The sequence below is a fragment of the Ambystoma mexicanum genome, chromosome 2p, assembly GCF_040938575.1.
Source record: "Ambystoma mexicanum isolate Mex_15411 chromosome 2p, UKY_AmexF1_1, whole genome shotgun sequence".
Lineage (NCBI taxonomy): Eukaryota > Metazoa > Chordata > Amphibia > Caudata > Ambystomatidae > Ambystoma > Ambystoma mexicanum.
Genome location: NC_090923.1, coordinates 84,698,361 through 84,725,231, shown reverse-complemented (window position 1 = coordinate 84,725,231; position 26,871 = coordinate 84,698,361). Strand labels below are relative to the sequence as shown.

Genomic DNA, 26,871 nt, shown 5'->3' with positions numbered 1-26,871 from the left:
ATTCAGGGCCAACGGGGAAGATACACGTGTTGCAACAGCATTGTGTTTTACTCTACCTGTGGAAAGAAATATTTGCAGCGGTTCACAAAACCAGGAAGGTTTGCAGGTGAGTGCAACAAACCAGAGGCACCAGTCAAGACACAGGAGAGCAAATGGCGGTAGCAGGAGTGCCATGACCGCCAATATTTTTGGCAAGACCAGGGCATGCAAAAATCAAGTGAGCAGCGTGGAAGAATGGATTTCTGCATTACTTAAAAGACGCCTGTGGCAACTATTTCTGCTGAAAGAAGAGTTATTATTGATGCATTTGAGGGGCATAGAATATAAGAGACATTACCCAAACTTTCTGAAATAGATTTGGAAAGTGGCGCAAACGAGTTTGAAGTTGCTTTTTTAAAATTAGATCGCCATTTTGAAGTAACAACAAGTACAGTGTTGGAAAGGTACAATTTTGGGACAAGGTACCAAAGGAAAGGGGAATCAGTTGAATAATATGTGACAGCTTTATGCCAGTTAGCAGTTTACTGCAAATTTGGAGAAAAATTGGAGGAACATAAGATCAATTTATGATCTATGGAGGCCATGACAAAATTAGAGGAGATTTGGTTAAAAGATTATCCGGATTTAGATGAAGTACACTTATGATAGCACACGGAGTTGAACACAAAAGGGCGTGTGTCGGCAAATTAGCTATAAAGGAAAACAATTTGTTAACTACTGAGATCGAGAGTAAATGAAAGTAAGGATAATAAAAGTGTGAAGAAGAGTGGGAAGAGTTACAGTCAAAAAGAGCATGAAAGTATGGAAGGGAATGGTTGAAGGAGCGAAGAATTTTAAACCTGAAGGTGTTTCAGGTGTGGAAGTGCCTCACATTTTGCAGGGTCACCAGCATGCCCAGGAAGGAGGGCGATTTGTAACAAATGTAAGAGGTGGGTACATTTTGCAAGTTGCTGCACAAACTATCCTGTCGAGGGCGAAGGTATTTTATGAATCAGATGAAACACACCAATCAGGGGAGGAAGAAAATGTTGAAGTTGTCACAGTGAAAGTGGTGGTATGTGAGGAAGAGGACACATGTGATAGTTCATATGCTGATATAAGTGAAGATGGATGACTCGGGTGCCAAGTGGTCTCTTAAGTCACAGAAAGTTTATGAGGAGGAGGTTGTTGGAGATGTCAAAAATTACTTCCATCAGACAAGAATCAATGTGGACACAATTTGATCAAAATGGATATAGGATATTTCATTGCTACTTTCAAATTTAAAGGGAGAAACACAAGGGAAAGTATACGTCACCAGGAGTGGGGAGACGTTACTTGTTTGGAGGGAACAAAAGGGTCTGCACATAAGGTTGGATCCAAATATTTTTTTTAACAAGTATTACATGTTGCGCATGGGGGTGATGAATTACAGATTGTTCAAGAAAATCCTAAGGTGTTTTCAAAAGAAATTGGTTGTTTAAAAAGGTATGATACACAAGATGGTATTGAAAGAAGGGTGCAAATCTGTTGTGGCAAAACTGAGGCCGGTACCAAGGGTTTGAGAAATGGGGTGAGGGATGAACTTTGGAAGTTAAAGGAAGCAGGTGCGATTGAAGACCGAGAAGCACGGAATGGTTATCGCCCATTGTAGTAAGTGGGGAGTTGAGATGCTACGTGGATTTGAGGGCACTGAAAGACATCCTTTGACAAATATGGCAGAAATGTTGACTACAGTGGGAAAAGCAAAACTTCTCAAAATTAAATATGTCTTCTGCACATCATCAAATCAGATTAGATGATGACTCCAAGAAACTCACTGCATTTGTTACACATTAAGGAATATTTCAATATCGGAGGATGCCATTTGGGCTAGTATATACTCTTCAGTAATCCAAAATGTAATCGACAAGTTGGAGGTCTCCCTGGATTATGTTGTTTTCAGGACGATATATTGGTGTATGGGAATGATCTAGAAAGTCATGATGCGAACCTCGAGTGGTCGGGATTTTGGGTGAGAGGAGTGTCCTTGAGAGCAGAAAAGTGTTTATTTAGGAAGGAGTGTAGAAAATCTAGGTCATGAAATTTCCAGGGAAGGTTTAAAACCCAAGAAAGATATAGTTGATGGAATGAAGAGTTAAATCGCCAAGAGGAAAGGCGGAGCAGAGATCATTTCTGGGTATGGTAGATTTCTACCAGAAATTTGTTGTGGTTTTGCCGATAAGGTGGTAAAGATGAGAAATTTGACGCAGAAAGTAGCGGGAATAAACTGGAGTGTGGAATGTGAGAAGGAATTTCAGATGATAAAGCAAGAAATAGATATGGCAAAACCTCTGTCTATGTCTGACACAGAGAAAATGTGAGATTTAGGCTGATGCGAGTGATTGTGGCATTGGGGTGGTGTTGTCACAAATGGAGAATGACGAGATGGTCATCCATGCCTCAAGGATGTTGAGAGGTTCTGAAAGAAACTATTCGGTAGTGGGAGAGGAGGCACTTGCATGCCACTGGGCAGTAGACAAATTCAAAGACTGTGGTGATCCAAATTTGTGATCAGAACAGATCATAAACCTTTGAAAGATATTTGAAAGGAAAGGTTTGGAAATGTGTTGCATGCTGGGTTGCAACGACAATATATGCATGGATGTGGTGTCTGGGAAAAATAATGTGTTTGCTGATGATGCCTTCAGATTGGTGATGAATGAAAATGAGGATGGTGAGAGGAGAGATGAAATAATCACCGATATAGTATTTGTCAATCACTAAGGGGTAATCACCAAGGAGGAATGGTTAAATGCTTTAAGAGAAGATGAGTTTTGTGAGGGTGATGCAATTTGTGCATGACGGGTGGCACGAGAAGAGGTTGTTCATGGGAGAGGAGAGAGCTTTGTGGGAGGTGAGGATGGAACCAAGGATAGAAGGTGATCCCTTATATAAGTATGATAGGACGGTAGTGCCAAAAGGTTCCGAGGAGGAAATTGGTGGAGGTGGCACATGAGGGTCACATAGGAATATCAAAGGCCAAAGGAGTGTTGAGAAATGATTACTGGTAGCCGGGTTTCGATCGAGATGTGGAGAGAATGATTGGTGGATGTATTGCGTGTGAAATAACAGGAAAGAATGTAACGGCAAAATAACAGACCATGGTAAAAGTGGATATCCCGGAAAGGGTGTGAAGTCAATTGGGTTTGGATATATTGGGCCCGGTAGAAATAGGGCGAGGAAGTAAGTTTCTTGTTGGTACTAGTGGATATGTTCTCCAGATGGACAGAATTTAAAGTGGTGACAGATATTTCATCTCAGAGTATTATACATTTCTTGCAAGGAATATTTGAGAGGGAATTCCTGATTCAATTTTAACTTTTAATGGGAAACAGTTCGTGAGTGGAAATTTCAGGATAATTTAGACTTTAATGGTGTGAAACATGAGAGAAATACATTATATAATCAAACAAATGGAATGGTTGAGAGGGTGAATAGGTTAATAATGGAAGCTGTGAGGATGGTCACAGTGTGTGGAAGGGACAGAAAGTTGCATGGGAATAAGTCAGTTTGAACTTATGAGAGGGAGGAAACCCAATACCAGGGTGGTACCTCCATGGATGGGAAGAGCTAGCAAAGCCGATCATGTATTATGGGATGTGAAGGACCGTATGAACATTAGGAAGGAGAAGTATGTGAAAAATGAATGCTTAATCTGGAAGGAAAGAGTTGATGGTGAAAGTGGGAGATTGGGTAAGAATAAAGAAGGGTGTTGTGGGAAGATTAGTTGTATGGAGAACCAATTCAAGTAAGACAAGTGTTGTGAGGAGCTGTGCATGTGGATGGGGGCAAAATATGGAATCTGAGGAGTGTAACTGTTGTAAATGCAATGCGAAGATAAGGAGTTCATGTCAACCTTCATTAATACGTAAATGTGATGTTCCAGAATTATAAAGTGTTTTAGTTGCATCTGTCACCATAGAATATAAATGTAAATAGTCATTTAGATTAGTGCCAGTATGTGATAAAATGGTTCCATTAAATTGTTTTTTTGTAGTAATATTAATTATCAACCATTACCAGCGGAAGGAGATGTCTTGTATAGTGATTGCTTTAGAATGTGGAGTGGCAAGTTGGAATGCCATCTCCACCATGTCATGTAGTATTGGAATGTTTATTCTTAGAAGAAAGATCAGTTGGCTTCTAAAGTGTTGGAGAAGGATGTGCTGGGGGTATTAAGGATTATGCTTAAAAGAATAAAGCCTTTATTCTTTACAGTGGTCAGCTGAACTCGATACGATAACTGTAGGTGACTGTCTTGAGCACCCACTGGTCTGTGGTAATTGCCTCCCATGCATGGAAGAATTAGGTTATCCGTTTCCAGACCGGGGAGGCATGGGAGGGGACCCAGATTGGTAATTCATTTTTGATTTGAGGCCAGGGAGCCTCTGGTGGTGGTGCTTCTACCCCTTCCTTTGCCACAGCGCTGTCCTCTTAGCGGATATTAGTTAGAGGCAGCTTTCCCCTGTTCCGAGGACCATATATTTCCCGTTCTGTACTGATTGTGGGGGTGGGAGGGAACGTGGGAAAGACTTTCCGCGAAAGAAGCAGCGAAAATTACCCCCTCGCTGCTGATCGGGTCTCTGAGTTATCCGATTTAGTGACTTCAAGGTCTCATGTTCCTTTTTCACAGTCTCTAAAGCCTCATCCACCGCCTTTCCTAACAGGTTAGGTTCTTCTACCGGTCCGCTAATGAGGGACGCCTTTGTTTCCGGTTTGAACCCCGAATTCTTCAACCATGTGTGCCTTTTCAATAAGGTACCTTGAGCCAGGGTTCCTCCTGCTGTCTCTGCAGCATCCAGGGTGTTTAATATTTTGATTTAGCTGCCTCCCCTCTGACCAACCACCAGCAGGTATGATCATATTGGCTCTGGGACTTCCTGCAGGCCTTCCTGGAGTAGATTCCACTGGGCGTTGCTGTAACTATCCAACAATGTGGTATTGTTTGCTATCCTGGTGCAACAGACTGCTGCTGTTGTGATGCGCTTAGCCATGGCATACAATTTCTTGCAGTCCTTGTCCGGCGGTACCTCTGCCGTGGACCCTCGCTCTTTTTTCTTGTCGTTAACACTAGGGAATCTAGAGTGGCATGTACCCGGATGTAGAGTGGGTCTGTAGGCGAGGGGCAAAAAAGCATCGACCCATGGGTTAACTGCACTTGTTTGCGATGGGAGTGAGCAAAGAAGGTGCAATTTGCCTTTTGATGGAGTTTAATAGAGGTATCGCCTGGCTTGAAGGTGGTTTCTTCTTCAAAATATCCTCCATGAAGTCAGTGTCTTGCACCGCCTCTTGCATGGCAATGTTCAGCCGCTTTTTTCCGGATAGCATTGTGCCGGGGGAATAGCTCAGCAGCAACGCGCTCGCCTTGGAAGCAAGACGACACAAAGCAACACAGGTTCGACCCGCGGGTCCGTGTTTAGAAACCTCTGGGTATTTAAGCGCGTTATAAATACGCAACTAAGACAAACTATGAAACTAAGATAAACAACTGTGGTGTGAGGTCGGTGTTAGTGGGGCTACTCTTTGTTTAGGAGCCAGCTGATGACCTGCTTCCTGAAGATCTGGAAGGACTCGATAGTTTTGATGTTGAGAGGTAGGGTGTTCCAGAGTTGGGGGACAAGTACTGTGAAGCTTGCCCCTCCAGCTCTTGTTAGGTGAAATCTGGGCACTGTCAAGCATAGAGTATTGGAGGATGTGGTGGATCTGGTAGTAGGTTTCATGGTGAATTTGTTAGCTAGATATGGTGGTGGTTGAGGGACTTGTACGTGAGGCAGATGGTTTTTAAATCAATTTTTTGGCGTATGGAGAGCCATTTGCAGGCTTTCCTAGTAGCGGAGATGTGCTCTCGTCTGGGAATGTTGAGGGCTGCGAGCAGAGCGTTATTTTGTAGTACTTGCAGTTTGTTAAGTACGGATTGGTTAGCACCTAGGTACAGGATGTTGCAGTAATCCAGTTTGGATTGTATGAGGGCTCTGGCGAGGGTGAGGCAGCTGTTGGGTGATCGGAATGGTCTGCTGGCCCTAATGAGCTTGCCGGTGTAGGCAGCAGCGGTCATATTGGTATGTTTGGAGAGGTTGGTGTTGGCATCCAGATAGAAGCCAAGGGTTTTCAGGCTTTTGGCAATAGGGATGGTGTGACCGTCGATCGTGATGTTATTGTAGCTAGGATTGAGTTTAGTTAGGATTGAGTTTAGTTAGGGTGTTGGGGGAGACGACGAGGAGCTCGGTCTTCTCATCATTCAGGCAGAGGCCATGCGAGACCATCCATGCCTGAATGATGGAGAATATTTCGTTGATCCGGGTGACGTCTGCTTGGTAATTGCCTGTGATGGTGAGGAGTATCTGGGTGTCATCTGCGTAATTTGTGTAGGTGATACCCAGACGGTCCAGTTGGTCAAATAGAGGCTTTGTAAATATATTGTACAGAGTGGGGGATACACAGGATCCCTGTGGGACCCCACATGTGATGGGGATGGGGTCTGCTGCAGCTGTTGTGAAAACCTGCATGGTTCCGTTTGCCAGGAAGGAATGTATCCATGTGATGGCAGAGAGGAGAAGTGGGCTGCGGTGGCTAAGTGACTACAAAGGATTTCATGGCTGACCAGGTCAAAGGCCCCTGAGAGGTCTAGGAGGAGTAGGATTGCAGCATTGCCTTTGTCTTTAATTTCATCAATCTGGCTTTTGAGATCAACAAGCCAGATTGACGTATTCCTAGCAGTTGGTTCCAAGTATTCCTGAATTTGGATGTAGGCAACTCTGTCCAGGGTTTTTAGTAGGAAGAGGACTGTGGTGATGGGCCTGTAGTTGGTGGGTATGGCTGGGTCGAGGGATTGTTTTTCAGGAGTGGGAGAACCCATGATTATTTTAGGTTGCTGGGGATCGAGTTATTGGTGAGGAATAGGTTAATAAGTTTGGTGATGAAGGGGGAGAGCTCTCTAGCTGCATCTTTTATGATCTGGGCGGGGCAGCTGTCTCCTTTGCAGTTTGAGGGTTTCAAGGAGGTGATGATTTTTTGAACTTCAGGGTTGGTGACTTTCTTAAACGAGAAGCCTGGACTGGTATTGTTGGACGTGGGTAGACTAGGGTTGGTGACCTTGTTATTGGAGAGTTGGCGTTTGTCCTCAATTTTGGTTTGGAGTCCTGAGATTTTATTGTTGAGGGCGTTTTGGATGCTGGTGCACCAGGATTGGTGTTTCAGACAGGTGTCTGGAGGTGAGATAGGGTTTTTTAGTTCCTTCAGAATTTTAAATAATTATTTGGTGGAGGATCCTGCCTGAATAATCCTGGTGTTGTATACATCTTTTTTGGTGCGAATTACCTCACTTTTGTGAAGCGAGGATAAGTTTGTGAGGTTGGATTTGTTTTCCGAGGAGGGGTTAGTCTTCAAAGTGTGTTGTGCCTTGGCTTTCTCTTTTCTGAGTAATTTGAGCTCAGGGCTGTACCACGAGTTCAGATGAGCTTTAGGTTTGTCTTTGCGTATTTTCAGGGGGGGCAACGGTATCCATTGCCCTAGCCATGGAATCATTGAAGGTGTCAATCAGCAGGTTTAAGTCAGCGTTGGCTGGGAGAGCATTGAGGGTGGATAGGACCAGTGGTAGAAGGGCTTCAGCAATGATGTTGCGTTTGTTCCTGGTGGGAAAGGCTGGTGCCGGGGGATATTTATTGGGCAGTACCCGATTGGTGTTGACCTCAAGAGGGATCATGTGATGATCAGTCCATGCCAGAGGTTGGGGGTCTTTGGGTAGCAACCTACAATTGCAATACAACCTGCAGTCAAGGGTTCTGCCCTTTTGGTGGGTGGGGAGTACAATGATTTGAGTGAAGTCCTGTTCAGTTAGGACATTGGCGACGGATGCAGCATGTGCATCATTCGGGTCCTGGTAACCTAGGTTGAAGTCCCCAAGGATCATGATTTGTGCTGATGGTTTGGAGTTTTCGGTGATAAGGGATGTGATGTCTTCTTCAAAGACCCCAGGAGGGCCTGGGGGTCTGTATATGAGGTGGAGGGTGATTGTGGTTGTGGGGGAGGTTTGAAGTTTGGCTGTTAGCATCTCGCAGGATGTGAGTGACACTGGAGGCTGATCTGAGGTCTAGGGAGGATTTGGAGATGATCGCTACACCTCCACCTCTAGTGTTAGGTCTATCAGCTCTGAGGATAGAGTATTTGTCTGGGATGGCTAGCGATAAATGTGGTCCAGATGCCTCATGAAGCCAGGTTTCTGTTAGGGCTAGGAAGTTGGTCATTGGTAAGGATGATGTCTGCAATTTCTGTGGGGTGGGCAGCCAGGGATCTGACATTGAGTAGGGCACCTTTTAGTGGGGGAGGTATGGGCTTATTTGGCGCATTGTGCTTTGTATTGGTTTTGGTGTTTGGTTTGGAGTTGGGTCTAGTAGTTTTAGTGTGGAGCCTGGAGCCTAATCTGTTGTTTCGGGCTGTGAGGTTGGGAGTAAAGGAGGGGGGGGGGGGGGGGGGAGGTTGGGCCGGGAGGCTTGGTGTGGGTGGGAAGTTTAGTATTCAGTTTAGTTTGGTTGGACTTCGCGATAGGACTGGGGTGGCTGTGTGTGGTGTTGGTGGGGGGGGGGCCTGGGTTGACATGGGAGGTGTGAAGGTGGTGGTGAGTGGGAGGGCAGGGGGATACGGAGGGTAGGAACGGTGTGGGGCAGGGGATGGGGTGGTGTCTGGGGCACCCTAGTTTGGCCAGGCCGTCCTGGTAGGCTATGTAGCTGTTACTGTTACAGGGTATGTTGTCCAGCGTTATGCAGAAAGGGAAAATGATTAGGGCAAGCCAGAAGATCATGGTCTGGTAATAGCAGTGTGTAATGCTGGAGGCTAGTGGCTCTAGTGGGGGAGCGCGCCAAACTATGATTGTTAGTGGCTAGTTTGAGCTGGGTGGAGTGGTCTAGTGGGGCATTAGCTGGTTTAAGAGTAATGCACTCTAGCTGAGATGCAGCAGTTTTTGAGGTCAGGGAGTGATAGTTTAAACTAGAGAGCGGAGGGGCAACCTCTAACTTCAAGATAACATTTGGCTAGAAAAGCAGCCAGGTTCAGTGGCACAGTTAGTCAAAGTATACCTTGGAGCGCTATAACAACTTTGGTTGAAAACACATCTAGATTCGAAATTGCAAGGCATAATGGGGCACATTAGAGTAGAGTACATAGCATGACTGGACTTATATGGGCGAATCAGTCACAGGGGGGGTAGTGGGCAGTAACAGTAATCAGGAAAACAGTAGACAGGGTGGAAGGGAAGTGTGTCTAGTTATGAATGGGCATATAGTCTCCATAAATGAGTGCAAGGGCTCGCTTACTGGTATTGGTGAGGCAGTATGCAGGTTACCTTGTGTGGAGGCAGATCGTGATGAACAGGGGGTCTGGCAGACGGCAGTCACAGAACAGGCATGAAACGGGCACTAGCCTTGTTTCTGTGGGCCTTGGGGGAGGTGGGCCGGCTTCGCCTGCCGGCGCCCAATCAGAGGGTGAGTAGGCTCAGCAGCCTATCAGGATGCAGTGCCTGGTTCGAGTTAGGCACTAAGGGCACACAAAGGAGTGTGGGCGGCCATCTTGGAGCATCCTGGTACCTCGTGTACCAAACTGGCATTGAAGGAGCTGTGGCAATATTTCTCAGCATAAGGGTCTTCCTCTCTGCCTTTTAGGAACAATAAACTTTTCTGAAAAAAAAGTAAAGTATTCATGTACCGCTCAAACCTGTCCCTGGTCCATAAGGATGATCCAGATGGGGGGAGGGGTAGGCTCTTGTGTACCCATGTTCTTAGGCCGTCGACTTTTGTCTGACAGTCTTAGACAGGGGCTGGGAACCTTCAGAATATTCTTTGACCTTCGACGTCTGGCCGTGTCCTTCGACCTATCTCTAGGCCTATTTGCCACCGAGATGGCATGTCTGGAAGGGATGTTGACGACCCTAGCGGCTTTGTTACGGTTTTTGACGTTGCCAAAACCTTATGCGCCGGCACGCTCTTCTGCTGCGTTTCACCACTCTTATGGACTTTGGTGCCAACGCCCTTATTACTTGAGTGCCCAGACGCATGCCGCCTAGACTGTTGTGGGGAGGGATGCCGACCCTGCGGATCGGTGGGTTCAATAGAAGATATTGGTGTACCAGCTGGCGTCTTTGGCCGTCTCGAGTCCGTCGAGGAGGCTCCGGGGGTGGTGGAGGTTGGGAGGGGGGTGGGGGGGAGGCAGGGTTGTGTGCTTTCCTTTGTGTGTAGTGTGTGCGTCCCTGTCGCCCGAGTGAAGATAGGTCAATGGTCTCCATCTCAGAGCCACAGCGGTCGCTCACTTAGTCACTCTCTGCGCCACTAGCGGAGGGGAGCTACCCTCGGCCTGCATCATGGCGTACGCTGCCCACCATTTAACTGCCATTATTTTATCATCTTAGGACGTAAAAGCTTACAAGTCCCACAGGACGCCTCGTGGTGATTGAGGTAGACTCTTATTACACCTCCGGTGTGTCTCTTTCCAGGGATACTTGCCTTTAGAAGAAGGGCAAAATTTAAAAAGGCGTCCTGTTCATAGCTCAGGTTTATAGCGACATTGCCCTGGATCCCACTCTCCCTACTGTGTAGGCCTAGCCTGAGGCCACGCGGTCGACAGTGCCGACCAGAGTACCAGCCGCCGAAGTCTGGAGATGCCTTCTGCGGTCTTCGGCGTTGGCTGTAGTCATCGATGAAGGAGACAAATAATAAGATGACCGGAGGCCGTGGACAAAGATATTATATTAGCAATTCTTTGAGCTCCGCATAAGGCGACCAGCTAGCTGGGTGGAAAAAAACCAATCTGAGGGACCTCGGCGCCTGAACGATCTTGGGTACACTACATGTCACGTTAGGGATAGTGTTACAAGCACACCCATGTCGACGTCCCCTTTCGATCCTCGAATGACTAGATGCAATACTCGGCGATTACCACTAGATGTCTTGACTATATGCACAGCATGCAACTAAGCAGATTCAAAAGCATCAGAAATAACTTTAAGAACGGAAACATTTATACCACCAGAGTTACTTTTAAGAACACAGTTCAGAGATCGTAATATCACTTGTTTACTTTTCAGAGGGCAATTCAGCTACTCATTGACATGTAAGAACCTAGCAAACTGTTTTAGAAGTGCACTAATGCAATTCAGGGGAAGCATAGCCCAATGTTACAGTTTTAACAGTTTAGTCTCGGGAGGCTAGCTCAGGGGCAACATGCTCGTCTTGGAAGCAAGACGACACGGAGCAACACAGGTTCAAATCCCAGAGTCAACGCTTAGAAACCTCTTGGTATTAAGCGTGTTATAAATAAGGAACAAGTTACTTACCTGTAACTGTTGTTCTCCAGCATGGGTCTGGCATGGATTCACATGCTCATGAATATTCCCCGTCGTCAGGCTGGGAATCCTCGGTAAAGAAAAAACCAGTATCAGTTTCGTTTCTGATCTGTCTTTCGTAGTAATAACCAATCACTGGTCTCTGCGTCATACTGACCACAGCCAATGACTGCCCTCTACCTAAGCACCTCCTCCGGCAGCCATCTTCAGATTTGGAAGCACGTGAAGTGGCAGTATGACCAAGTGAAGAGCCGCAGAGGGGTAGGCGGGAGGGTTCGCATGTGAATCCATGCCAGACCCATGCTGGAGAACAACAGTTACAGGTAAGTAACTTGTTCCTTCTCCAGCATGGGGTCTGGCATGGATTCACATGCTCATGAATAAAGAATACATAGCAGTACACACATGCACAACCACGGGAGGTGGCAAAGGCTCAACATTAAGCATCACATTAACTCAACATTAAGCATCTTACCTCCTCACCAGGCTCACCTCAGGCGAACAGGTTGCGCAGCACTGCTTGGCCGACCCTGGACTCCTCCCTGGAATCCCGGTCGACGCAGTAGAATTTCGTGAAGGTGTGCGTCGACCTCCACGTAGCAGCCCTGCATATGTCCAGCAGGGGCACACCAGATAGGAACGCCGTGGTAGCTGCGATCGCTCTGGTGGAATGGGCTCTCGGACGGCCAGGCAGCGGTCGGTTTGCCAACCGATGACAGTACATGATACAGCCGGAGAGCCATCTGGAGATGGAAGCCTTCGAGAGAGCCTTCCCCTGATTGACAGGTCCAAAGTTCACAAAGAGTTGTGACGTCTTCCGAAAACCTTTCGTGCGGTCCACGTAGAACTTCAGCGCTCTAGCTACATCCAGCGAGTGCAAAGTCCTCTCAGCCGGCTACGAAGGCGACGGGAAGAACACAGGTAACACCAAGGGTTCGTTGAGATGAAAGTCCGACGGTACCTTGGGCATGAAGGAGGGGTGCGTCCTGAGCACTACCCTCGTGTCGTGGAAAGTCAAGTACGGGGCCTTGCAGGAAAGGGCCTGGATCTCTCCCACTCGTCGTGCGGAGGTGATGGCCACGAGAAAAGCTGTTTTCCACGATAGAAACTTCAACGGGGCCGAGTGCAGAGGCTCGAACGGAGGTCCCATGAGCTTGGTCAGCACCACGTTGAGCTCCCACGCCGGGGCCGGAGCCTTCACCGGCGGAAACGATCTGAACAGTCCCTTCATGAACTCTTTCACCAGACGATGAGACCACAAGGACGTCCGGCCCGTGGTTCTGGTGTATCGGGAGATCGCAGCAAGATGAATCTTGATGGACGCGTGTGCCAGACCAGCTTTGGCCAGCGTCAGCAGGTACGGCAGTACTTGGGGAGCCGTAATCCGTAGAGGGTTAATCTTCTGTGCGTGGCACCAGACAGAGAACCTCTTCCATTTGTGTCCGTAGCATTTAAGAGTCGAGGACGCCCTGGCCTTTGCAAGAACCTCTCTGCAATCGGCCGGTATGTCGTATCCTCCAAACTCTAGCGCTGCAGGAGCCAGGCCTGCAAGTTCAGCGACTTCGGGTCGTGGTGGAGGATGGCGCCTCCTTCCCTGGAGAGTAGATCTGCGTCCGCCGGCAGCTTGATTGGCGGGGACGCTGACAAGTCCAGAAGGTCCGGGAACCATATCTGCCTCGGCCACGCAGGTGCGACGAGGATCATCCTGCACTGTGACCTCTTGAGCTGGTTGACGAGCCGGATTAGCAGAGGCAAGGGAGGGAACGCGTAGAGGAACAGGCCCTCCCAGGGGAACGAGAAAGCATCGCCCATGCTCCTCGTCTGGGGAAACCTGCTGGCGAACCTCCGGCACTTGGTGTTCGTCGCCGTCGCGAACAGGTCGATCTGGGGTGTGCCCCACCGTCGGAAGAGGCGATCCTCCAGATCCTGCCGTAGTTCCCACTCGTGGCACGAGCGCAGCTCCCTGCTGAGTGAGTCGGCGATGGTGTTTTTTATCCCTGCCAGATGAAACGGCACCAGAAGAATCCCCTGGGCGATGGCCCAATGCCACAGGTCCTGCGCCTCCTTGGACAGCGCTGGGGACCTGGTTCCGCCCTGTTTCCTGATGTAAAACATGGTGGTGGTGTTGTCGGTGAAGATCCTCACCACCTTGCCCTTGAGGGACGGAAGGAAGGACCTGAGGGCCCAAAACACTGCACGGAGCTACAGGACGTTGATATGCAGGGACTTCTCCGTCGGGAGCCAGAGTCCCCTTGCGTGCAGATTTTCGGTGTGCGCTCCCCACCCTTCCAGGGAGGCATCCGTGGTCACAGTCAACTGGTGGGCTGGGGTCTGGAAGTCCATGCCCGCCGTCAGATGCGCGCGGGTGCCCCACCACCGTATCGCTCGTCGGAAACTCTCGTCGAGCTTGATCCTTTCCTCGAAGCTGCCCGTCGTCTGGATCCAGCGCGCATCCAGGAATTCTTGCAACGGGCGCCTCCGGAGCCTGCACATGGGAATGAGGTAGATGCAGGAAGACATCATCCCGAGGAGGGACTTGATGGACCTCACTTTGGCCGCGTCGGCCACCAACATCCGTTGCACCTTGCCCAAGATGGTCCTGGTCCTCTCCTCCGACGGGGAGGCCAGAAGGGACACTGTGTCGAGCCTCGCTCCCAGAAACAGTGCGACTTGCGCGGGCACCAGGTGGGATTTGGCGTAGTTCACGGAGAATCCCAGGTCCGTGAGGAGTTGGACGGTCCTTGCCGTGTGGACCACGGCGAGCTCCCTCGTCTTGGCGCGGATTAGCCAGTCGTCCAGGTAGGGGTAGACGTGAATCCCCTCGCGGCGCAGCTGCGCCGCCACCGGTGCGAGGCACTTGGTGAAAACCCTGGGTGCCGACCGTAGTCCGAAGGGAAGGGCTTTGAACTGGTAATGACGCCCTTGGACCACGAATCTGAGGAATTTTCGGTGCCCCTTTAGGATGGGAATGTGGAAGTAGGCATCCTCCAAATCCAACGACGATAGGAAGTCTCCTTCCTCCAGCTGACCCAGGACGTGCTGGAGGGTGACCATCCGGAACTTCTGCGCCTTGATGAACTTGTTCAGACGTCGCAGGTCCAGGATGGGGCGCCATCCTCCTGTCTTCTTCTTCACGAGGAAGTATCGCGAGTAGACTCCGGAGCCCCGAAGCCTCTTTGGGACGAGTTCGATGGCGCCCTTTCTGAGCATCGCCTTTACCTCCAGGAGAAGTTGAGGGACGTGAAGTTCTTTCCTGGCCACGGGGGGGACGCGCGGGCACCTTTTTTGAAATTCGAGCGCGTGGCCCCGGGCCAGGGCGTCCAACACCCAACGGTCGGTGGAGATGGACTCCCACACGCTGACGAAGCCCGCCAGCCGGCCTCCCACCGGGGTGCTTCGGTGGGGGCCCGACCCCACGGCCGGTTCAATCCTGCTTGGACGCGGCCTTGCCGCCTTGACCTCCTTGGCGACGACGGCAGGGTCCGCTAGACTTGCCTCGTCCTCTGTAGGCCTCTTGCGACGACGAGCGGGCCGCTTGACGGTAGGAAGCGAAACCGCCGCCGGAACCTTTGGAGGCGCCCTTGCCTCCGCCGCTCCGAAAGGGCGTCCGTCGTTGCTGCAGTACTCCAAGGGCCCGGGCCGTCTCAGTATCCGCCTTGATGGCCTGAAGGGAATCGTCCACTGTCTTCCCAAACAGGTTGTTCCCGTCGAAGGGCATGTCCAGGACTCTGGTCTGGACGTCCTGCCGAAAGTCCATAGCTTTGAGCCATCCACGACGTCGAAGGCAAACGCCGTTGGCCCAGCTGGCGGAACCCAGTGTCGGCGATGTCCGTCGCCACGGTGATGGCGTGGTCCGAAGCCACCTCACCTTCCTGCAGGATCTCAAGGGCCTCCGCCCTCTTGTCGTCCGGTAGAAAATCCAGCAGGGGAGCTATCTTGTACCAGAGCTCCCTGTCGTAGCGGGCCACGATAGCCAAGGCGTTGGCCGCTTTAATCGTCGTCGCTGCCGACGAGATGACTACGTCCCATAGCATCCAATTTCTTTCCCGGCGGGGAAGTCGACGTGGAGGCCGCACCCCCCCCCGCTTTCTTCCTGGCTGCCGCGGAGACGACGGAGTCCGGGGTAGGCTGCGCCCGGAGGCATAGGGGGGCCGTGTCCGGGACCCGGTACTTTTTCTCGTACCGGTCTCTTCTCGCTGGCGTCGTGGAAGGGTTCTTGAGGAGGGAAAGGCCCTCATCCCAAATGTCGTCCAACAGAGGCACTGCGAGGACCGTCTTCCTCTTGGCCTCGCGCCGCTGGTAAAGGAAGCCTTCCTTTTTCTTCTCCTCAGGGCAGAGTTGGAAAAGCTCGGATGCCCTGGCGATCATTGAGTGGAACGATCCAATCTCGTCGGGCGGAGAAGCCCTGGTGGGAGGCGACGACGGAAAATCCTCGTCGTATGCCTCGTCGTCCGTACCCGTCACTGCCGTGTCAGTCCCCGTATCATCCCCTCGGGTGGACGGGGAGGAGGGCTGGACGGGGCGCGACGGTTGAAAAGGAGGTGGTGGATGGGTCCTTCTTTTCTTGGTAGGGGGAACACCAGAAGGTCCCGGTTCTGGATCCCCCGAAGGGAGAGGTTCCTCCGTCGGTAACGGTAGCCTCGTCCTTATCTCGGAGCATAAGGACTGTATAGCCAACAAAATGGCCGCCGAGTTGTCTTGCGGCGCTGGCAGAGGGGAATCCGACGGGCGAGCAGGGGCCCCGTCGGTATCCTCGACGATGTCGTCGTCGTCACCTGCGTCGGGGTCCATTCCGACGGGCTGGCCTTCTTCCACGCCTAGGCCGTGGCTTAAGACCTCGATCAGTTCCTCTTCTGAGGTTGAGGCCGAATCTACGACGACGCCCTGCCCCCCCTTCTTCCCCACGGAGGGTTTCACGGGGGTCCTATCGATGGGCACAAAGGAAGACTCCCTCCGAGGAGGCAGGGAGATTCTGGGCCCTGAGGTCGCCACCACTGGTGCAGCCACCACAGGCTGAGCCAGGGCCGCCGCGACCGTTTCGATAGAGGGCTTGGTCGGATGGATCAAGGCCTTCACCACCTTAGGTGCGCTCACCGCCTTATCCTTGAGGGAGGGGGCACTGCCACGCTCCTCCTCTTCCTTAGAGCTCGACCAGGGCCTCTCCAGGAGCTTCGCCGGGTGCTCGGCCTTCCTCTTACCCGACCCAGAGCGTTGGCTCGTGGTTGATGGTGCCGGGGAGGGTGCGCCCTGCCTGGCGCCCGTAGAGCCCGACCGTTCGGCGCTCCCGGTGCCAGCGGACTCGCGGTGCTTGGCCTTATGTTGGGCCCCCGTCGCCGGGGCGCCCTCAAAGGTCTTAGAAGACCGCTCGGATTTCTTCTTCTTCTCGCCAGACGGGCTCTTACCCTCCAGCCAGTTGGCGAGACGTTGATGGCGGTCCTTCATGGTCCGTTCCGACATGTTGCCGCAAAACGCACAGTCCTTCTCCACGTGCGTCTTGTCCTCATGAAGGCAGTAAAGGCAGAAAGAGTGTTCGTCCTCCTTGAAGACGTTCTGCAGCTGGCATCCAGGGCAGACCCTGAACAGCTTTCCGGGCGTCGAGCTTCCCTTCTCCTGGGCCATCTCCGAGATCGGGCCTGAGAAGCTTCTGGAGTCCTCCGAAGTGTAGCTCGACGAAATCTTCACCCTTGAGGGGCACAGATGAATCCGACACGGGTCCCCGCAGATCGGATGTAGGATCGGTGGAGCTTGAGGCTCTTTTGACCGAAAGAATCGAAGTTTTTTGTGAAAAAGCGCGAAAATTAGCACTAACGCTCGAGAGCAATAGCACGAGGATCCCAACACATGAACGTGCGGTAAAAATCTGAAGATGGCTGCCGGAGGAGGTGCTTAGGTAGAGGGCAGTCATTGGCTGTGGTCAGTATGACGCAGAGACCAGTGATTGGTTATTACTACGAAAGACAGATCAGAAACGAAACTGATACTGGTTTTTTCTTTACCGAGGATTCCCAGCCTGACGACGGGGAATATTCATGAGCATGTGAATCCATGCCAGACCCCATGCTGGAGAACTTATCATATCATAAAACGAGCAGCAGCTATTCAAGGGCAGTATAACCTATTGGTATATAAATTTATGACACCATGTCTAATACAGGGATAGACAGTGTAACCAATGATACTTTTTGCAAGTGTGGGATACAATCCTAAGCTAAGTAAGAACTCTGGAAGACTTAAGGCAATCAGCAGTTCAAGGTAAGAAAGGACCCATATAGAGGGCCAGTATGTAACTCTAGGACAAGTAACTCCTAGACTGTTTTAGATATGCACTAATCAAAGCAAAGCAAATCCCAATGAAACACTAAGAAGAGCAATCTGCTATTCAAGGTAGGTAAACCCTATTAAGCTTTTAAACACATTCAGTTTAGAAATGATAAAACTGTACCAACACTTTCAGAAGAGTGAAACACTTAAAAAGCTAGAAAATAACATCCAATATATAAAGCAAAATGTATCTGTGTGCGCGCATGTTTGTCCGGCTATAGAAATCCACACAGTTAAACCCACGTCTACCACATTTTGCATGGGTTACTCATTTGTCTGGGGCAAGATTGTATTCTAGGTTTGATGCAAAAAAATTCACTCTAGACACCCTCATTTACTGATGCTCACCCTAGGAGGCGGCACAATTTGGAAAAGTGTCTCAAGTAAAATGTTCGATGTGTTGGTTATTCCTTTGAAACTTATTACTGTATACTGTTCGAAAGTGTTTATTAAAGCATTTTTAAAAGGAATAAAAAAATAAATACTCATTTTTTATCATGCCACTCCAAACATGGGAAATTGCAAGGTCATAGTTTACTTAAATTAATTCACGAGAAGAGAGCACAATCAATCTTTCTTGGACATTTTCTCAAATGTGCTGAAGCCTTTGAGTGACTGAAACATGCTGCACAAAAATCAATCACTACTTGGAAAAGCTTTACCTGATGCAGAGCGAAAATCAATATCAGGAGCTTCTGAAACAACAAACAGCAGCACGACTTGCCGACGAGAGGACAAGAGCAACTTTCTCCAGGGCAAATAAGATGCCAGAGGAAACTGAAGCAAGACTTGCTAACACTAGGACCCGAGCAACATCCTCCGGGGCAAATGATACACCACTCGATCAAGACACGGGCAACGCCAGGTACCCCAGCTTGCACTTTTTAAAGGAGCAACAAGCAACTTCAAGTTAAGTAATAACTACTTATTCCATTACAGAGATACAGTTACAACACTAAAAGCTTTAGCAAGTAAGTCTTTCTCACACTTGTGATATTTTCAAGACAGAAGCCTTATCTTTTAAAGTCCTTCCCTGTTCTGGGGCATGCATTTTTCCAGAGTCAGAAGAGGGACCTAAGCCAGCTATAGGCAGGTCGATATAAGGTTCAGATGCAGGAAAATCCGAGTTCCAGAGGATATCTCGTTGAACAAGTAAGTATCAACTTCAGCTTAAGTTGAAAGTGGTCAGGGACTTCACAGAAGGCTCCCTAGATGTGTTCCAGATTTAGGCCTGGGCGAACTCCCAAACACAAATCACACTCAGCCATACAGTAACACAATAATTAAGGTATTACCCAAGCCAAAAAAATACCTCAGCAAAAAAAGAAGAGCTTCGGGATGGACGTCTTCGCACTGGATGGGAAGTTGGAGCAGCAGTTGACAAAAGAGGCTTCCAACAAAAGGATATTTCAAGGCTTCGAGGATCTGGTTTTGGTGCCCTTTTACAGGAACCAGATAAAGAATGAATATCGCCGCTCGGATTCTCTTCACTCTGGCAAGGGGGCTTCAGGGATCTGAATTGTGTTTCTGGAGGTCTAGCAAGCGTTCAAAGTTTCAGCAGGATTCTGACTTCAGAAGACATTGCACTGCACTCAGGCTCAAGGTCCCAGCACGTTATGGGATGGCTTGTTTTGCAGATTTTCTAGGTAGGAGTTGTCTTCGGGACCCCCACATCGATTTGAAGGAAGTTAGATCAGGCTCCGGTTACACAGCAGGCTCCCCGGTCGCTGGAATCAGTTAGCCATTATTTAATCTTACTCTTTGGATTCAGGTCCAGTGGTCAACTTGCCAGCAATTTACAGAATCGGAGTATTATTCAGGAATCCAAGCACAACTTCTGCAAACTCTCCCTGGGCGACTGGCTGTCCAATCAGGACAGCTAGCTTCAGAGTAGGAACTGGTTTCTTTCAGGCAGATAGAAAGGGCTGGGGAGTTTCGGACTCCACCCTCGCTTCCTGCCTTCACAATCTGGAGCCTCAGTGGGCAACACAAAGGGTTCCCACAGAAAAAACTTCAACCAGGACCTACCCCACCTGGGACGGCAGAGGAAGACCCAAGAAAGAGCAAAACTAATGAAAATGGTGAAAAAAAAAGGAGCCCACCATTCTAGCAGAATCGTGACCCTCCTGTATATTACCACAGCTGATTTGACCTGCTGACAAGCAATGGCTCTCCAAATAAGTGGCAGAAGTGAACCCCGAGAGGCAGAAACAAAGCAGCTGGTCCTCCAAGGCCCCTCTTCGCATTGGAGAGCCGCAACTACACAGGGGTTTTTTGTTTTGTAAGTAGAGGATTAGCGGAGTCCCAAGTCCGAACTCGAGACTACCGATGCAGCGAGGCAGCCCATAAAGAAGCTGGTCAGCAAAAGGGAAGATTCTGGGATACTTCCAAGGGCAGGGTGCTCAATCAGGGGTGGTGTCTTGCTCTTCCCACTAGTCCAGCGGGTTAAGCTCCAATTAAAGACTTCTGGAGATCAGCAAAAGAGCAGGACGTCACCAAGACAGCTGAAGATAACAATGCTGGTTCACTACAGCAACACGTTCTGAATTCCTTTTTGAGGGGTCTTAGTTCCAAAGATAAAAAGAAAGGCTGCAAGGTTCCTCCTTTAATCCTAAATTATAGCGGAGTCTGCCACAAGTAGACTAATGGTCTGCACCATTCAGTCCTGTATAGCCTCTTGCCATCACATCAGCAATGTGGACTGTGACTAGACAGTCCCAGCTCCCACATCCAGCCACAAACAGACTGGCGCTTAGCTCAGGAAGGTTGACGCTATATCTGGAAGAGGGTTTACCATATAAGGCGAATCTGAACCTGGAAGGAAGAACGCCAAAAGACACAGTAATGGCTTGTGACATGGCCATTTAAGAGTATAAAGGAATTATGCAGTCAAATGCAAAAGTGCATGTGAGAATTTAAAACACTAGAAAAATATCCGCTAGCACCAGCCTGTCCCTGGACAAAGTTACTAAAAACGAAGGGAAAAGGATGCAAAGCATCCCCATCAACCTTCACTGTAAATTGAGTGGGGCAGTAAAAAACAAACCGAACATTTTGTAATGGATGACCGACCCAGTGCATGCATAGCCACAGGGACCGATTAGTGCCCCTAAAAGAGAAGCTTAGCAAGGAAAGTAGTGTAAAATAAAAGCATGATATTAATCGTAGCCAGACAATAGATGCACGTTTTGAAAACCTTTATTTCGTACTTTACTGGGGTTGGTGAAACTCCTAACTAGCCCCAACTCTAAACTAGGAGTAGTCTCAACCATAAAATAAATGCATCCAAGTCAGTCTAGTCAAAATAAGTACGCCTATAGGAAGAAATCTTAACCTTGCCCTCCTTCTCAAATGACAAATGTGTAAATGGAATACAAAAAAGGTAAAATAGTGTCTTAATAGAAATGCCAGAATGGCTTAGGTAACAACTCCCTTCCCCATGTTCAGAAGTACAGGGTCTCGAGTTTCTTAAAAAGGATAGGTGGATGACAATTCTATCAGTCTTGCTGGCACAATTCAACAGTTCATGTTTGGGCTTCAAGCTTTTGACAGTCCAATTATTTTGGCGGCGTCCGCCTTACCACAAATACACAGTTCTGTTCTTGGTTTTTACTTTGGCACTTCACCACAGGCGTCCCTTCACCGGGCTCAAGCCTCTCTCTTTGTGGGGACCTCCTTCAACACATTCTATCCTCATCTTTTTACTGTCAGACATTCGAAACTGCAAGGATTTTACATAGACCAATTCATGACCACATCAACCTCCTTTTAAACAATCTGACAATCAACAATCTTCACAACACCAATACTCTTTGGTACCTCCAATTCCTTTATTTGCCTTCCTTATGCCATTGTGGCATCTTTCACAGTTCACATGCAACACCAATACTTCTTGGTACTTGTAGTTTAGCTTTTGCCCTCTTGGCCTCGCCCTCTCGACAGTTTTCAAAGTTCCTATAGATTGTGCTTCTAACTCAGTCAACTCTCGTTCAGGATTGTGGTTACTTTCTTGCCTCGGTTTCCAGCTTTCTATTACTCAGAACATTTCACAGACTTTTGAATGTGCAATTCCACTTCGCAGGACCACGTTACTTCATATACTTTTCTAAGCATTCAATCATGGTTCCCTTCATTACCCGTGTTATCGGCACACAAGCATCTTTCAACTAGTGTTAATTGGGCTTCTATCTTCAATGCTTTTCTCGTAGAAGTCAAGGCCGTTACCAACGCCTCCTCTGCTCCTCCTCACCTGTTCACCCAGGAGGTGTAGAGGGCCACCTGGACGCACTTTGAAGGTTTCTCTCATCCGCTCACTCGATTTCGGTCGTGGAACGCTTATGGCTTTCTGAAAGGATGGAATACTCACTTTGCTCTTTCTAGGTCTCTGCAGCAGCTTATCAGTCCCTTGGCCTTGCACCATCCATAGCTAGGTTCGCATCTGCCCCAAAACCTGTTCCTTCTTGTACCCAGACCCGCTCAGAGTGTGCCTGTGCGTGCCATCTTTTATCCTGACAGGGAGTGTTAACAAGTGGCAGGTGTATGTAATTTGTATTAGGTGCCTGACTCTGCCTGATCTCATTAGAAGGACAGAGCCATTGCAAGTCAGAGGTAATCCTCCTGGCCCCATTTCTCAAATTCCTCGGCTCAGTAGTGTGGTCAATGTGAAGTGGGGAGGAATTATGGGAGTTGTAGTTTCCCATAAAATAAGCAGGGATAGGGGTTGGATGGGTTAGGGGAAAAAGGGGGATACCATGATAGGGGTTGGATGGCTTAGGGGAAAACAGGGGATACCATGTCTCACCATCCCGTGCTTCACCCCCACTCCCCGAGGACCACCTACCCAGGTGATCCTCACTTGTCCACCCCCAGTGTTGGGATACAAAAGTGATGGCCTTACCCCCTGGCTACCCGAGTACGGGATCCTCGGGGACTAGGCCGTGAAACATCCTCTGGTTTTTGACAGTTGTAAAAGTTATGTCGGGTTTAAAACAAAAGCAAGAAGTTGGGGGGGTTCTACAGAGGTTTACCGAGGAAATGAAAATCTTTCAACACTTGGTGTTACTGAACCAGCAATCTAGTGTCTCCCAAGTGGGTCCCAGTATCATCCACAGCCTTATATTCTCCCTATCCTTAAAATACCTAGATGCAAATGGGGCATTCCCCTGCTGTGTGGCTGTTTTGGGAGGCAGCAAAAACACATGGAATGTCATCCTTTATGTTTACTTTGCCCTAGAAATGATCCACATGTGACAAAGTGGCATTAAGAGGGTACACAAGCAGCCTTGCAGGAAGAATTCAGAATAAAAACGTATAGCCCACAGGTGAGAAATGTCTAGAACAGTAGATAAACCCTCTGGGCATCCAGTGAAGAATATGTTTAGAAAAGAAATATGCACAACCACAGAACAGTGCAAAAAGCAGGTGGAAATGTTCCCATATAAATTGGGGAAAAGAACGGATTTCAACATAGTGCATAACGTGAGCCAGCAAACTGTGGCCTTTATTTACAGGTTTTGTTAATGGAGTATGCCTACATGACCTGTTCTCTTTTTTCGCTATCACAAGGGTTTTACAAATGCAGTTTAAACACTTCTTTTATGGGAAAGAAATGTGGCAATGCCGGATCAGCATTTGCAATATCCAATATGGTTATTTTTATTTTACATTTAAAGGAGGGTTTTCTTTCCAGTGAGGGGAGAGTTTCAAGATTCTACAAATGGGTGATGCTAGTTTGTGTTAAGTAGATTGACAAAGATCACATGATGAAAAAGTGAAGTTCACATAGACATCTGGAGATTCTGCCATGTTATTCCTTGCCTTCCTATGTGACATTAAGGACCCGTTTTGTGGGTTCCAGCCAGCCCTGTGGTCCCCCAGATACAATCCAGTGACAATACACATTACCTCAATGATGCCAATTGACAAATGCTGCATTGATCCTAAAGAACACTGAAGTATTGCTTACCTTATGCCAAACCCTACATGAAGTCAAAACATTGTTACATCAATGACCAGAATAAATATCTGTTAACTGCTCACCTTGGCATAACCAAAATTGAAGTTGATGGCTTTGGCATGGCCAATATGAAGGATCCCATTGGGCTCTGGCGGAAACCGTGTACGCACCTGGGAATCATAAAACATAAAATAACCAAATTAAAAGCAATGATCAATCTGTTTCACTAGAAACCCAGGCTCGAGACTAGGGTGCAACTCAATTTACTTCCATGTAAAAAGAAAAGATTTATCAGCACTGCTCTTGATCACTGCAATAGTCGCTGCTGTTAGCAAGTTTAATATCACAACATTCATTAACTGTAGAATGATTCAAAGCTGGGTCATATATGCTGCAACAAAAATGCAATTACAGGTTATGAAGCTTACATTGCTAAACTACAACCAGGGAAGAGAATACAACTAAGCCAGAATTCCATTTTTGGTGTTCCCTCTTCTGACAGAGTCCCCTAAACTAGTGTCTGGCTTGAATGGCTTTTCAGTTTCCTTTGCATTCAAAGTGACTTCCACCAACATTGCACCTCGGCAACCGGTTCTGGATGGCATGTCCTGTAGTGGCCCATATGCTTAGCAGGAGAGAAGTGTTTAAGCACCTCATTTTGGTGCCTCTGATTCCATCACCCAGAAAGTGTGACGGGAAATAGGTAGGTGGCAACTCTAATTTAGTTTTAGCTACACCTTATCTGTAGCTTCTTACCCCATCAGTAATGTAATGACAATGTATGGTGACTTCTGGTGGTTATTAATGTTTTGTTCAGACCTATTCCCAGCCATTTAGTTTGTGGCCTTTGATTTTGTAGTCCATAAAGGATGGACAAAACTGCCTTTTTTAAGTCAACTCTTCCAAGGCCAAAAAGGCAACCTTGCGATTGATCCAGTTTATAGTGAATTTGGATCTCCAAAAAACATTACAATTCCCCTATGTCTGGGGGGGGTCCTAGCTTTGAGGTTTGTCTGGAATAGCTGAATGAAGTAAATCAGAATGTATAGGAGGCGTAGCCAGCAGGAGCGTGTGTATGTACATGGGGAACCTCTATATCACACTCAGATCTGTTGGCACCTATTTGGAAAAACTGCAAGAGACATTCTGCTAATGCAGATCGTTGGTGTCATACTGGCAGCCAGCCTTTCAGTACAACCCCACCCACCCTCTGCATATCTGCTCCAGTTGAATCCCATGCGGGTCTCTTCCCTTCCTTTCAGCCTAAATTGCTGGACGCTTCCAAGCCTGTAATTCCTTATGTTCATATAGACTCCCAACTCTGGCGCCTAAAGTCCTGGGACACCTCCTGCACCAGTCCTTCATGAGTCTGCTTGAACTGCCCGGCTCCTCCATTTGTTTGCCCTTGAGCCAACTGTGACCCTTGCTGGTGTCCTCCACCCACCTCAATCACCTGCTCCAAGGGTTCTGTGTGCCTGTTTGCTGCAAGTCATTGTCGTAGGTGGCTTCATCTTTGTGGATCTGTCATACTAGCTTTGGCAGTCTTCGGGACCATGTACATACTGACCAGTGACCCCCCACGAACGAGCAGTAGTCTGACAATCCCACAAGTTAAAGACGTAGCTATACGCTTGCACTCCCTGGGTCATTTCCATGGCAGCCAGCTCCTTGGAAAGGTATACAGAGGTCCTAATAATTAAGTCCAGCTACTGGTCCCCATCTCCCAGGGTGCAGAGAGGTTTCTCTACCGCCAGGGCGAAAGAAAAATAATGCACTACACTCTGCAGCCATTAGTCTCCAGCCTTGGAGTTCTTGAACTGTGGAATGGAACGTTTCGGAGCCAAAGACTCACAAGCTGGGTGGTTGCCATTTCCACCACGCCTGAACGGTTTCTTTTTCTCACTAAGGTTAAGTGAGTTGCGTCAGTTCAGCCAAGGAACAGGTTGCTAACCTGTAACTGTTCTCCAGCATGGGTCTGGCATGGATTCACATGCTCATGAATATTCCCTGTCCTCGGTAAAGAAAAAATCAGTATCAGTTTCGTTTGTGATCCGTCTTTCTTAGTAGTAACCAATCACTGATCTCTGGGTCATACTGCCCCCAGCCAATGAATGCCCTCTCCCTAAGCCCCGCCTCTGGCAGCCATCCTCAGATTTGGTAGCACGCTAAGTGGCAGTATGACCAAGTGAAGAGCCGCAGAGGGGTAGGTGGGAGGGTTCGCATGTGAATCCATGCCAGACCCATGCTGGAGAACAATTACCGGTAAGTAACTTGTTCCTTCTCCAGCATGGGGTCTGGCATGGATTCACATGCTCATGAATATAAGAATACATAGCAGTACACACATGCACAACCACAGGAGGTGGCAACAGGCTCAACATTAAGCATCTCTTACCTCCTCACCAGGCTCACCTTAAACGAACAGGTTGCGCAGCACTGCTTGGCCGACCCAGGACTCCTCCCTGGAGTCCCGATCGACGCAGTAGAATCTTGTGAAGGTGTGCGTCGACCTCCACGTAGCAGCCCTGCAGATGTCCAGCAGGGGCACACCAGACAGGAACGCCGTGGTAGCAGCAATCGCTCTGGTCGAATGGGCTCTCAGACGGCCAGGCAGCAGTCGTTTCGCCAACCGGTGACAATGCATGATGCAGCCGGAGAGCCATCTAGAAATGGAAGTCTTCGAGAGAGCCTTCCCTTGATACACACGAATAACTGACATCTTCCGAAAACTCTTTGTGCGGTCCACGTAGAACTTCTGCGCACTAGCTACATCCAGCGAGTGCAAAGTCCTCCAGGCCGGCGTCGAAGGAGACGGGAAGAAAACTGGTAGCACCAAGGGCTCGTTGAGGTGGAAGTCAGACGGCACCTTGGGCATGAAGGAGGGGTGCGTCCTAAGCACTACCCTTGTGTCATGAAAAGTCAAGTATGTAGGCTTGCAAGATAGGGCCTGAATCTCTCCCACTCGTCGTGCAGAGGTGATGGGCACGAGGAACGCTGTCTTCCATGACAGGAACTTCAAAGGCGCCGAATGCATAGGCTCGAATGGGGCTCCTATGAGCCTGGTCAGCACCACATTAAGTTCCCACGCCGGGGCAGGGGCCTTCACCGGCGGGAATGATCGGAAATCGTCCCTTCATAAATTCCTTTACCAGGCAATGAGACCACAAGGACGCCCGTCCCGTAGTCCTGGTATATCGGGAGATGGCAGCCAGGTGAATTTTTATGGAGGCGTGAGCCAGTCCAG

At 48.8% G+C, this 26,871-nt stretch overlaps 1 protein-coding gene across 1 annotated transcript in view; it reads right to left on the bottom strand.

The window, feature by feature from the left end:
• QARS1 (glutaminyl-tRNA synthetase 1) overlaps positions 1-26,871 on the bottom strand; it is a 950,222-nt gene that overhangs the window by 434,031 nt on the left and 489,320 nt on the right. Inside the window, exon 10 of the mRNA XM_069643299.1 lies at positions 23,711-23,797. Within this exon, the coding sequence (XP_069499400.1) occupies positions 23,711-23,797 (87 nt within the window). The remainder of the gene's footprint in view (positions 1-23,710; positions 23,798-26,871) is intronic.